This window comes from Martes martes (genome assembly GCF_963455335.1).
Source record: "Martes martes genome assembly, chromosome: 12".
NCBI classification, from domain to species: Eukaryota; Metazoa; Chordata; class Mammalia; order Carnivora; family Mustelidae; genus Martes; species Martes martes.
The window spans coordinates 74,106,286-74,120,540 of record NC_137900.1 but is presented as its reverse complement, the minus strand read 5'-3'; the positions used below and the strand labels follow the sequence as shown (position 1 = coordinate 74,120,540).

The 14,255-nt window shown below is 39.0% G+C and overlaps 1 protein-coding gene across 7 annotated transcripts in view; it reads right to left on the bottom strand.

Moving 5' to 3' along the window:
• Positions 1-3,661: 3,661 nt before the first annotated feature.
• Positions 3,662-14,255, bottom strand: part of MUSK (muscle associated receptor tyrosine kinase) — a gene marked incomplete at both ends in the record, with an annotated part of 92,230 nt that continues 81,636 nt past the window's right edge. For 4 of the 7 annotated variants that reach the window (XM_080820005.1, XM_080820008.1, XM_080820007.1 and 1 more), the window contains 4 exons: positions 3,662-4,344; positions 5,503-5,651; positions 7,019-7,210; positions 7,724-7,925. In XM_080820005.1, the coding sequence (XP_080676131.1) occupies positions 3,662-4,344; positions 5,503-5,651; positions 7,019-7,210; positions 7,724-7,925 (1,226 nt within the window). Of the gene's footprint in view, positions 4,345-5,502; positions 5,652-7,018; positions 7,211-7,723; positions 7,926-13,622; positions 13,647-14,255 lie in introns of all 7 variants that reach the window. The other 3 variants (XM_080820003.1, XM_080820004.1, XM_080820006.1) reach the window with 1 other exon arrangement.

Below are 14,255 nucleotides of genomic sequence, written 5' to 3'. Positions count from 1 at the left end.
CCATAAAGAGATTATTATGGACATGTGCAAATAAGGATGGCCATTACAATATTGTTTGTAATAGTGAAAGTTAGAAAAAAGACTCAAATGTTCAAAAATAACTAAATTATGGTATATCCATAAATAAGAATATTATTCAGAAATTAAATTGGACTTTTAGAAAAACAGTTAATCACATGGAACAGTTTATAATATACAGTAAAGTGGAAAGGAGTTCTTTTTCTGCTTTATCACAAACCAGGGAATGTGTTTTTTTTTGGTACCACCTACAACTGCCTGGTGCTCTTGTCACATCTGATTCTCAGCCACTTAAGATGGCTTGTTGGTGCCTGTTCCAACACTTGGTAACAATGGTACTGTGTCTCTCTCTCTTGTCTCTCCTTATGAATTTATGCCATGATTTTCCACTGTAAAACGGGAAAGATCTACATTTAACAAAGAAAACAGTACTGGAAAGTAATGGGTGTTTCAGAGAGCACAGAGTATATAATCTTAAATAACTTGAAAATGTACTTAGAACTAATGAAAAAATAAACATGCCATTTCTTTGAACTTTTGATTAAATCAACAATGCCAAAATACACTTTTTTTTGTTATTCAAGACTTGGAGAGGAAATTAATAATATAAGGGGTATAGTGTGTGCTTTGAAACTGCATGTAAATTACAGATCCCCCTCCAGAATCATCAAGATTCAGTAGTTGTTCCCTCTACAATCATCAGGAGCACCACAGTATGGTGATGGAGAGCTCAGCCTCTTTTGGTCCTACACTAGGCTGTTGCTCTGTGTGCCTGGGTCAGTTATGCAATCTCTCTTTGCCTGTTTCCTTACCTAAAAATGGGCATAACGATAGTACTGAAATTGCAGGGATAGGATACAATTAAAGATAATATATTTAGAGGCCTTAGAATATATATGGTAACCATTCAGTAACTGCTAGCTGAGAGTATTACTTTTTATGACTACCATTATTACGTCCTTATGAGGGGATTTCTGCTTATTTTAGTTTTCAGTTACTTTAAGTATTTAATAAAATTGAATGGTTTCCGTAACATTTACTTGCTTACTCATCTACTCACTGTAGTTCCCAATATCTTTATGATTTGTTTGCTTTGGAATCTTAAATATCAGAGCCTAAAAATACACAGACAGAGAAATCCATGAGGCTGTAAAAGCCAAGAAGAGGAGACAGAAAAGTAAGGGCAGTGATTCAGCAGAAGGGAGGGAAACAGAAAAGAGCTCAAAGTGGCAAGTGATAGAACCAGGTTATGGACACCTGGTTGTGAGGGGCAACATGACTCCTGCAACACAAGTCACACGCTGGGTACTGAGTACCTGTCCTGACCCTGATTTTCTGTGGGCTGGCTTTTTCGGTTGGCTTGACTTCTGTGTCTTTTATAATAAAACTTTTTCAGCTGAGGAAACCCGAAGACCTCTTTGAAGTTTGCAGAGAACCTATGACACGCAGATGTGAACTAAGTCAAGGATGCCGTGGATATTTACATGAAAGATCCACATGGGATCCTGGGCCTCTCCAGCTTTTCTGCTTTATTGGCCTCTTGGCCTTTTGTTTAAAACACAGGCTGCGACCTTATTCTTCAACTAGCCCTTTGAATGACTGTCTTAATTTTGGACTTACAATCCTGACTTTGATCCATAGCACCTCTCTGGGTCTCTGTCCTGAATTCTGACTTCTCTATTGATGAATCAGAACTCGGAATAAGCATGTCCTCATGTTCTAGCCGTGGAATCCAGCTGGCACTGAAATGGAAGGAAGGTTGGGATAGAGTCTGAGTAATGGGCAGCTGGATTGAAAGGCAAGGGATGTGAGCAAGAGGGTTTTGGAAAGTAAAACTGATAGACTGTCTGGGGTGAAGAAGAGGGCAAAGTCCAGGTTAACTTCTTTGTTTTCGTATTGTTTGCCTGGAGGGGCTACGGGCAAGAAATGGCAGGTTTTACAGCAAAAAGGACAAATTGTTGCATAGAGGTCGATTTGGAGATTTCAGGTGGCTTCTACCAGCAGATGGTTGAAAATCTACTTTTAAGAATTCAGACCATTTCTCCATTTTCCTAACTACCAATTAGTTTGAATTAGTAAGTTGGCCTACAGTAGATATGTTTATTTTCTTGTCCCTGTTTATTTGCTTTTCAGGAAAATTTGGGCTCCTATCATTTTGGAAATAAATTCGTATCATTCAAGTTGAGCTTAGAAAAAGATGTATCATGTGGAAGTCCTCTGAAAAATCTGTGCACCAGGTTCTGAGTTCCAGGGTTTTTTTTGTTTGTTTGCTTTAATAATTAAAATGTAACAGGATTGGGTTAATAGTCCTGCAGAAACACATTAATTCTACTGCCTATGGAATTGGTTTCTGTCAGGAAAAAAATGTCAGAATGCACAAAAACATCAAGTTTTAAATAACTCAGAGCCACAGACCATCTTGTGACATCTCGTAAACTATGGTTTAAGAGATTTAATAGACTGTGGCAATAAATTAATGAATGTCAAATTTGAAATGCGTGGCTTCAGAAGCATGCCCAAAAGAAAACTTCTGCAGAAGTTATATACATATATACATATATACATATGTGTATATATACACACATACATATATACATATATACGTATATATACGTATATATACATATATGTGTATATATACATATATACATACATATACACACACACACATATATGTATATATGTACATATATATACATATACATACATGCCCAAAAGAAAACTTCTGCAGAAGTTATATACATATCAGTCTACAGTGTTACTTTAAAAGTTATTATGTCTGTCAGGGTATTTGTTGTATATATATGAGGTAAAAAGAAAAAAAAGTTAAATAACCCAAAAAGGACAGAAAGTTGTGGAAAGTGAAAAATAAAATTAAAGCGAAGGAAAGATACCAATAAAAATTTCAAAGAAAAAGGTAAATTAATGAGACACAAAAAGTTTTTTCAGAAAAACTGTAGGAATAAAATAAGCAGATGGTCTTTATGATGAGGGCACACAAAAGAAAAACTTCCACAGGAGAAGCAACACAAAGACAGAAAAGGAAATTAAAAAATCACAGTAAGAACACAGCCTTACTGATTTATCATTTTATTCCTTAGAAGCCCTCTCTCAATAAAGTATACCATAACTCTGTAGAATACAAACAAATATAAAATTACTCATAAATGCGAGAAAGAAATTCAATAAGGAAAAAAACCCAAAACACCAGCACCCATCTTCGGGTGGGGAGACAATGTTTTTTCCTTCTGTTTTCCGTACTTGACCTAAATGTCTTCCAGGAAGAGACACTACTCTCATAATGGACGGGAATTAACTCTATTCAAAATGAAGCTCTGCATCACATCTCGTATTAAAATTTAATGCAGCAGAGTCTGAGTCTGCCGCCAGCTAACTCAGGGACCGAACAGGACGCCATCGCCCTCCCGATACCAGGCTCCAGGTTGTCTCTGCGGGGTGGACTGGGCATGCGTCGGTCGCCCGCGTGAGTTCTGCGCAGGCTCGATGCTGGCCGGGACAGAGACTGCGCATGCTCCCGGGTCCGCCAGCATTCCTTCCCAGGTGGGGCCCGGGGCGGCCATGCCGGGGGCTCCAAGAGAGTCGTAGCAGGCACGGTGGCGTTGCCCTGGGCAGCCGTCCGCTCTCAGACGCCCACCGTCCCCTCCGCCCTCTCGCACATTCGCTGCAGAATGCGGTGAATGCTGGGGAAGCTGGGCCTGTCGGCGGGCAGCTTGCTCCAGCACAGGCGCATCAGGTTGTACAGCTCCAGGGGGCAGTCCTCGGGGCAGGCGAGGATGTGGCCGTCGCGCACGTAGTAGATGACCTCCTCGTGGGCCATGCCGTAGTAGGGCTGCAGGCCGTACGAGAAGATCTCCCACAGCACCACGCCGTAGGCCCACACGTCCGACTCGGTGGTGTAGCGGTTGTAGAAGATGGACTCTGGGGGCATCCAGCGGATGGGGATGGCGTCATTTTCATTGGCTTTGTAGTAGTCCGCCGAGTAGATGTTCCTGGACAGGCCGAAGTCGGCGATTTTCACCACCATGTTCTCGCCCACCAGGCAGTTCCGGGTGGCTAGGTCCCTGTGCACAAACTTGCGCTCGGAGAGGTAAGCCATGCCGGCGGCCACCTGCCTGGCGATGCAGAGCTGCTCGGCGCAGGAGAGGGGCGGCGGGGCAGGGCTGGATGCCTGGGCCCCCCCGGACAGGTCGCCGTGGCTGAGGCTGCGCCGGCTGTGCGGGGACATGCTGCGGAGGAACTCATTGAGGTCACCGTAGGCCATGTATTCGAAGAGCAGGCACATGGGTTTCCCGACCGCACACACACCTGCAACCAAAATCACGCGCCTTGTTAGGCGGGGTGTCTACCGTGGCGCTCCACGAGGAGCGCTTCAACAGCCAGTGACCAAGATTGGAAAATAGGGGGCCTGGCCTTCTGTGGACAGCATCACAGCCCAACCCTGACCCCATCTGTCTGGTCACACATCCCCTATTTTCCCTTTAAGGTTCAGCTTATCTGTCACTCCTGCTAGAATGCCTCAGCTCCCAGCCCTACTGATGATATTTTCCTTCTCTGGGTTTAGGGCCTGCCATCCCATGACAATCATCTGTTTGTTTGAGGTTTCTCCTCCAACCTGTTAGCACTTTGAAAGCAGAAATCATGTCTTACTCTTTTTTAAATCCCACACACCTGCCGGGTATCTGGCACAGCAAGTGCTCTACACGCATTTGGTGAGTGAATTTAGGAATGGATGCTTGTTTTGAACGTGTGATGTTCTGTGTTTCTTCTGCTTCTGTGGAGAAGGTTGGTTAGGAAGATGTATGAACTTTGGAAAGGATGACAAAAACAATGGCAAAAATCTTAGGTGAAGTACTCAGTGAAACATTTCAAAATTTAGGTTTTACAGTGTTTGTTCTAGAAAGAAAAAAAATGTGCATATAGAGTCTCAGATTTAGTGCCATGAGGACATTTGCAAATTTTAAATTCTTGCTGTATTTGAGAGGAAAATGGGACACCTTGAGATACTAAATCATTTGGGTTTCACAGCTAAACATCACCGTAAAAATAGATTATGAAATCTAGGATTCTTCTTTCAGGCAACAATTAGAAGTCTCTGTTCAAAAAGGAAGAGAAATAATGAATACCATTATCTTGGCTTTTTTATTTGGGGGCTGGTTTTTAATTCCAGGGATTTAGCAATCAGTGTATTTATAGATTCTAGAGAGGCAAATTAAGAAATGATAACATATTTTTATGAGCAATTAAAAAAACCAATTTTTTGAACTTCAGTTATTTAATACAATGTTCCACTCCCTGGTGCAAAAAATATTATATGGGAAGGAACAGAGATGTCCCTCTGATGAAGAAGTAAAGGAAAAGGCAGAAGTGTAGGATGAAGGAGGAAAACTTGGAAAGGCTCCGTTTTGCAATAAATGCAAATAATTTCAATAAATGCAATACATTTCTTCATTTCTATTTTCATACCTAAGAGTTTCACAATGTTAGGGTTATCAAATTCTGCCATGAGGGCTGCCTCCCTCTGAAAGTCTGCTTGCATGTCTGCTGAGGCTTCTTCTTTGAGCATCTTCACTGCCACCATTGTGAAAGGTTCATAGGGAAGTAAGCCCGGAGCCCTGAGAGATACATTTATATAGGAAGAGATCAACGATCAGGAACATATACGTATCCACATTCATCTATGCACATTCATATATATTCCTTCCACTTTTGCAGCCTTTCCCAGAGCCACAGAATCAAAAAAAAAAGATGGCAAGAGTAGATTGTACTTAAACCTTCTTGATGCCAATTAATAAAAATTACTGGGACTGTTTTCAACACAGGTTGTTTGAAAAATGCATTATTTGTAAATGTCAGGAATTCTAAAGTACACAGATCCAATGAGCTTGTCATTACCGCCCTAAACCCTTGATCTCTGGCCAGAATCTAAATTCCTGGATGATAGGGACCATGGCTTACTCATCTTTGTATCCTTTTGAAACCTAAAGTGACACCTTGCATATTTTTGGTTCCCCATGAGTATATGTGTAAGATCTTCATTAATCATGTAACCTCCATAGGAGGGCTACTATGAGTGACAGTAAGGTTGTGTCCTGCCCAAGAACACCAGGACAAAATGACAGTTGGTGATTAAAACCAAGTCCACGTTCCGTGGCCCAGCTGTGTGTCCTGCAGAAAGGGCATTTCCTTCTAGTTCACACAGAGGCAATAAATGGGCTAGCCTTGGCCCTTATACATACTCTTTCCTTGAGCTCATTGTTTTCTGGCATTTTTACATTATTTTTCCCCTTTTCTGCTTTGCCATTCTATGGACATCTATTTAATATCTACACATGTCAGGCTCTGAATTCTTAAATGGAAATACTACTTCAAAGTAAATTTTAGGGACGCCTGGGTGGCTCAGTTGGTTGGGCGGTTGCCTTCGGCTCAGGTCATGATCCCAGCATCCTGGGATCGAGTCCCACATCGGGCTCCTTGCTCCGCAGGGAGCCTGCTTCTCCCTCTGCCACTCTGTCTGCCTGTGCTCACTCTCTCTCTCTCTCTCTGACAAATAAATAAATAAAATCTTTAAAAAAAAAAAAAAAAAAAAAAAAAAAAGTAAATTTTAAATAAAGTGGAGAAAATAGCAATAGAAAATGGAAGAGAAGTAAAATTTACGGTCACTAAAAACAATGCAAGAAATTATGATTAAAATGTACAATAAAATTATTTTCTGAAAAGGAAATAAAATTAAACTTTGCTAATTGCTCATAATTTGAACACTACATAAACGAAGATTCTCTCCTACCCAGCCCTGTTTTTCAGCAGAGAAGAAAAATTATTGAGATTCAAAGTACAGTACTCAGTAAAATGAGGTTAATGATGTGAAGAATTATTTGATAATAATTATTACACATACAACCTAGGCATCAAGGTAGTGGTCTGGTAACTTTTTAGACACAACATATTTCCATGGCAAGATTTTGCACGTGGGTAACTTTACCTTGCTTGAAAGACCCTTCCAAATGCTCCCTCTCCAATATCTCTCACGTATTCAATGTTATTCCTTGGGTATTCCAGGCTGAGCAATTTGGGATTCAGAAGGAGAGGCATCCTCTGGTACATGGGGTTGGGATGAAGTCTGTCTAGCAGAAGCTCAGAAGGAAGAGTAGTGAGGGTTACTGCTGCCGATTCTCTGCAAGTAAGACAGGGAAGACCAGTGATAAACTCAGGATCAGGTGAGATCATTGTACTCGGGCTTGGGTTTTAAAGAGATACGATGTTAGGAGGAAACAAAACAAATTATACTAAGGCAGCCGAAGATCCTTCAGTTTTAGAGCAAGAAATACTTTCTTTTGTCTGGGAGTCAGAAGGTACCTTTTCTTAGGAATTTTGTCACTGTCCAATCTGGCATGGCAGTGGGCCTAGAGGGTGGGGGCAGATGGGGAGCAGGAATGGCCATATTCTTCCAAATTATTGTTTAGATCCTATCTGCTGTGAAAAATTAACCTTAGGACTTGTGATCCTATGCAAAAAGTTACTGATATTTTTAAAGATCATGGCGGGGTGCTTCATCTTATAGCAAGGCAGTGGATATCATAAAGAGACGTAGTGTTACATATATTCCTCCTCCTGCCCCCAATTCCAATATTCAGTTTGTAGGTTTTAAAACATTACTACATGCGGTTAGTTTATATTAGAATCTCACCTTTTCTTGTTTTTCCATTGTTTTCGTCGTCGGCAGCAATAAAGAGTAGTCACAGTAAGAAACACAAATATGGCAAAGCTGGACATGATGGAGATTATTACAGTCATGGAGTATGTAGGTGAGACAGAGAACGAGGAGGAGGAAGAGGAAGGCAAGTCTGGAATGTCCATGCTCGGCTTTGAGGACGTCGTGGGTGGGAATGCTGTAAGTAAACAAAATTCTTTTCATTCATTCTTAAACTTTTAAGAAGCAGTCTTTGCATTCAAGCAATCTTCACTAAATTCAAGCAAATTTAGTAAACTAAATTTAATTTTAAGAGTGTGGTTTTGTGGATCAGGTTCTCCCTGGTTATATATTTCTAAAGGCCAAGTGTAAAAATCCAGAGATCCAGTTGTAAGTCAGTCCAGCTTACAGAGTCACAGATTTAAAGATGAGACCCAGAGAAAGGAACCAATTTTTCCAAGACAAATGCAGATCCTGGGCTAGTGCTCCTTAAATTGCATCATGTTGTTTATGACCTGACAACAATTATGGACCTAGTTAAGTTATTAAATGAAATAATTTCATGAAATTGTGGTCAGGATCGTCTAAAGCTGAGCTTTTATTACATTTACTGTTTTACAAACAAAAATAATAGAAGAAGATGAAGAGTGGAAATATAAGGCCACAAATGAGAAGTGAGGCCATCCAAAAATTTAACTCCTGTCAAACTTTTATTAAAAAGGTCCATGCAAATATGAAGACAGGGCAAAATCTGCATTACTCTGGAAACCAAATGATTCCATGTTTGTATCACTCTGTAGAGTGCAAAGTCCTCTGTGTATCTATTAAAACAACCCTATTAATTTATATTTTATATTCTTTTAATTGACTGAGTAAAGACAAAAACATGGGTACAGAGTACTTAATAATATAATTGACAAGAATGTTCTAATAGCAAACAGTGTACTTCGTACCTGACATGGAGAGAATAAATCCTATTTTCAAATATTTGCGGAATACTGACAGACATGATCTTTGGTCAAGCCACAAAAGTAAATCTCAGATTTCAAAAGCAGAAATTATGTGGATTTATTCTTTGACTAAAATGCAATTAACAATAGACTAAGTAAAATCCATTAGGACATCTAAAAAAAAATTCAATAACTTTTCACTCAAAGAGTAAAAAGTAGCCATAGTGACAGGTTCATAAACAACTTCCTGATAGGGCATATGAGCTTTGGCCAAAGGGAAGGTCAGTGGTAAACTCATAGAGTTATCTTTCTCCATTAAATCAAAAGGATGAAATTGAATGAGCTAGACATTTAACTCAAGACTTGGAAAAAGAAACAAAAACTACAGAGAACAGAGAAAAGTAGCTGATAAAGTAACAACCATGTACAAGCAGAAATTAATAAGTTAGAATACACATACCACAAATGCTAGAATTTAAAAAGAGGTCAATAGTTGGTCTTATATTTATAAAGTAGTCTATCAGTGGAATTTTAATTTTTAAAAGACAAGAAAGGCACAAACATGAAATTAGGAATGGTAAAGGAGTTATTACAGTAGATTGAAATAAAAATGCAGTAATATGTAATTATGTAGTTACATTTTTTAAATCTTTAGAAAAATGATAGGACCATATTACCAAATTTGAAAAATCAGAAAATCTGAAGTTAGTCATAAACAGGAAATTTAAAAGTCATTATAGAATTAAGGATACATTCTTTTGGTCTTGGAAGAGATTAAATTTCCAGATTTTATAAAATGTTCCAATAAGAGAAAAATCTATCAAATTATTTTAGAAAGTTATAAATACTAACATCACAGCAATGTTAGCACAAGTGAAAAGTGCATACATAGATTAAGGAACATAGATTTTAAAAAATCCTAAATGAAATGTTAGCAATTGGCTGCAATATAGTAAAAGAATGTGTTTGATATAAGGAAATACACTAATATAGCACATCCCAAAGTCAAAAGAAAGCTTTTATTACAGTAGATGCTTAAAGGCATTTGAAATAGGACACTTAGTAAAAGTGATGACAAGTAGGCAGAGATTACAAGGGGTGCCCATTGGATGGCTTTTAATGTAGGAGTGGAAACAGTTTCTATGGCCTGAGCACCAATGGCTAGCAACTGGTTTTAGAGCCTGTGAAGACGCAAGTTAGGTCACTGCTGTGGCAGGAAGACCATCAGCTCAGGCACTGGAACTGGAAGACTAGCTCAGCAGTGCATTTGTGCAGGAACAGTGATAGTATTTCTCATCAGGTATCACGGCAGTGGTGGACTTCCTAGATTCCTTTATGATCGGCTTGAAAGCCAAATTGACTTTCTTTGGACTGAGTCATATGAAGGCTTTTTTTTTTTTAATTAATCCAAGATGGGTGGGGAGGGGGGATTAAATTGGAAAGCTAAACTTCCTGCTAATAATAAGTAGGAGCAAGCATTGAAAGACAGGAAGAGGCGACTATTTTTGTATCTGGATTTTACAGAGCGGTTCAAACCATATTTAACACATGAGGGAATGTAATGTAATTTGTGAAATTGGTAGTGTAATCTCATTAGTAAATATAAGGGTAATTTTTTATCAAAAATATCAGACATGGGGCGCCTAGATGGCTCAGCAAGTTAAGTGCCCGATTCTTGATTTCCCCTCAGGTTATGATCTCGGGGTTGTGAGATAGAGCCCCACATTGGGCTCCATGCTCAGCAGGAGGTCTGCTTCAGATTTCTCTCCTTTTCCCTTTGCCCCCTACCAAAATAAATAAATAAATAAATAAATCTTTAAAAAAATATGTCAGACATAGAGATTAATCCATGAAGACTTAGTAAGATTTATTTTCAAAATGCAGAAGTTGGCATTGTTTGAATAATAATTTTGCTTCATTGATTTAATTATATCTTCCTTTCTGGATAGTTCTGTTATTCCTTGTTTATTACTTCTGATCTATTTGCTGTGGCCTTCCCTAGTGACCGATTATCTCTTTGGATCCAAATTATCAATCTGGGTCTCCTTCTTTTTGTCTTTTTCTTCTCTCACTGATTTTATCACATCAGGAGAATTTTTATTCACTCATTCATCCATACGTTAATGTATTCATTAAGTTAACATTGATGTTGGGTATCAAGAATATTGTGGTGGACCTGACAATTCTTTGTGTTCAAGTATTTAGCTGGGGAACAATTAGTAAATTGATAATTATCATAGAATGTAAGAAGTCTTATAAGACTGATAAGCTTCTGAACATCCAAGGGCAGTTCAGCTCCAGGTCTAGACATACTAGGTAGGTTTTCTAAAATCAATAATTTTAAATTAAGTGTAAAGGTTGACTCGTTAATACCCAGTTGAAGGAGTATGTGTGGGGTGGAGCAGGAGGAAAGGGGGGGCAGGGAGGGAGGGAGTATCCCACAAAGAAGGAATAGCATATCTCAGGGTCCAAACCAAGCAATTGTGGTGCTTTCCTAAAAGTGCACCTAAAAGTTTCCTTGTTGACTTGGGGAGTGTGTATAGGTAAGGCTGCAGAGATCAGGTCTGGGTCATAAAAGGCCTTGCATGCCAAGGTAGGTAGTTTGGACATTGCCCTGCAGTAAATGGGGAGAACCGTGGCGGGACTAGCATCAGTGGAGTAGCGTGATCAGCTTTTTGCTTTAGAAAGATCATCTGCCTGCCTGCAGCCTAAACTCTCCTCCTTCCTGAACTCTCCAGAGTTGGAAAGAGATGTTCCATAACACACCATTATAGAGGATTTCCACCAGGCAGATAGTAAGGATAAAGAGAAACATCTCCAAGTTTCTTTCTAAAAAGAAGCTGCAAATTGCTTATAGGAAAAAGTAACCAGACTCCTATCAGACGACTGATCATTTTCAAAACGAGAAGCTAGAAAAGAGTGAAATCACATCTGTAGATTACTGACAGAAGAGAAATGTCACTCAAGAATGTATCCAGCTGATACAGCTTTTGGCTCTTCAGGTGAGAGAAAGCTAATCTGAAGATCTGCTGGGAGGCAGAGACTGTCACCCACAAACCCATCTGAGGAAAAACAAAGTGCATACAGCTCTGCTGAATTCAGGAATATTGAAATGCCTGCTAAAGAGACAAAGTAAATAGTACAAAGACATTACAAGCTCAAAAACATACTTCATCTCAGCAAAAAAAAAAAAAAATTATAAAAGTGAAAACTACTGAAATTCTACTGTTTGTGTTCAAGCAAAAAACCAAAACAAAACAAAACAAAAGAACCTTCTATCCCCCTTCAAAGTGCACTGGTAATATCCTTTAGATATTCAGTAACTCTTCAAGAAATATTTGAGGGCTTTATACACTCCATAAAATATGGGACACTGTATCTAGTCAGGATGCCTTCTTTGCTTAGCTATCAACCTACCTTAAAGGCCAGAGCCAATTTCTTCAATAATAACTGCACTTAATCAGGGAGCACAGTTTATTTTTATTTTTAAAGATTTTATTTATTTATTTGACAGAGAGAGAGATCACAAGTAGGCAGAGAAACAGGCAGAGAGGGGAAGCAGGCTCTTTGCTGAGCAGAGAGCCCGATGCGGGGCTCGATCCCAGGACCCTGAGATCAGGACCTGAGCTGAAGGCAGAGGCTTAACCCACTGAACCACCCAGGTGCCCCAGGGAGCACAGTTTTAGATGTTCCCCATGACGTGGCCAAGTGAAATGATCCACTGATGACATTTGCAGTTCATTTTCTTACAGGTACCAAAGATTTCATAAAACTAGGTTTTTAAGAATAGGGAATTGGTTTATTGTAACTAATTTATGCTGTTCATAATTTTTTAGAATCAGTATCCGAGGCAGAAATATGGATTTTGTGTGTGTGTTCGTATTTAGTCTAGGACTGAAGGTAAGCACCTTCCACAGAGTGGAATGAATGCCTGGATGGATGAATGAGTAAACAATCAAGGGATAACAAAGACCACAGTCACCAATTAAAGGTCCAATCAAACTAAACTTAGCTGCTTGTATGATGAAGAATTGAAACATTTCTTTTTCATTCCTTCCGTTTGGAAATAACAATTTGACAGGCTTCCAGAGTAATAGATTTTTGGGGTTTCCATGCTGCTGCTGTTTATTAACATCGAGCCGTTAAAGTGGGACCAGTAGCATTCTTTCTTTTAATACTCTAAGTCTCAGTCCTTGAAGGAAGCTGGAAAAATCAAGGCCTGGCTCCTAGCCAAGTGCAGAGGCAGTCAGGCCCCGAAGATAGATCACAGGAAATTATTATGATTTAAACCTTAGATCACTCAAATCAGAGGAAGTTAAGTGACATGAAAACTTTTCTAGTTTCATTCTGAAGATTTCTGCGTTCTGGTAGGCTAAAGCATCCTCAAATACAACTTTGTGTCTAGGACATCTCTTTCCAAGCAACCTTCTTGAATTCTTCCCTAGGGATTTTGAGGCACCCAGTTTTAAAACTGTTCTGTTTGACCCTGGAAACTTTATGCTAGAAATTAGCTGTCTTAACACGTATCTTCCAAAAGAAAGATATGTTGTCACAAATGAGGGTCATGAATTGGCTCAAAGAACAAATAAATATTTGTTTTCATCTGTAAATAATTAGATGTTATGAAAATCAAAAATGTAAAATCAAAAGGTGACATTTTCAGTTTGGCTTATTTTATAGCCATAGAAAGGATCAAGCAAGTTATAACCGTGGGGTAGGGGATATTATTTGTATCATTTAGTAAATACAGTGCTCTTCATGGCCTAATTAGGAGCTGTAAACTGAGATTTCTGATGATCTTCATTCATGTTTTACACCAGTAAGCTTAGCAAAAAAAACCTTTGAGGGGGCCGTACATTCTGTTCTCTAAGTATGAGTGTAAATACGCATGCACGAATCCAATTACATACACATAAGGGTTCAAGGGCACAAACAAAATTACTTACTTGTTAAGTTTTCCTTTTTATAATCTGAGGGGGAAAGGATAAAAATTTGTTTTAAATGAGCATCCAGATAATCTCACATATTCTGTGAGAGAGTGCTAAGAAATGTGAGTTCTCTTTCAGTTTTTTAATATACAACTGGAAAACATTCTTTGCATTTGAATGAGAAAGGATTGTGTCATTGAAATTAAACCAGCTGTTAGGGCTAACAACATCGTTCCTTCCACACGAAGTTCATTAAACAACATGCAGAGATTCAGCTTTGTTTTGTGAGATCAGCATTTTCAGCCATGTGGCTTATTTTTGCATGCTTAGAAATCTGCTTTGCTGGCTCAGAAGGGGGACTTTATTCTTTTATTCCACTCATCTGACACAATATGAGGTTTCTTAGCCTTTTCTCTGCACATTCCAAAAAATGTTACAAGCTCTCCTTACGAAATAAGATCTTAAGCAGCAGTTAAAAGTGCTCCTTAATTTCTTTTCGAACAAATGAAATTAAACTCCAATGCTAACTTGGGTAATTAGGATAGACAGGATCCTGTGATTAAGTATCTAAAAAGGGCAGAACTCAAAAAACACATTAGAAATGCCTAGAAATATTGGGAGATTTAAGTTCGCAGCTTAACTTCTTCAAAA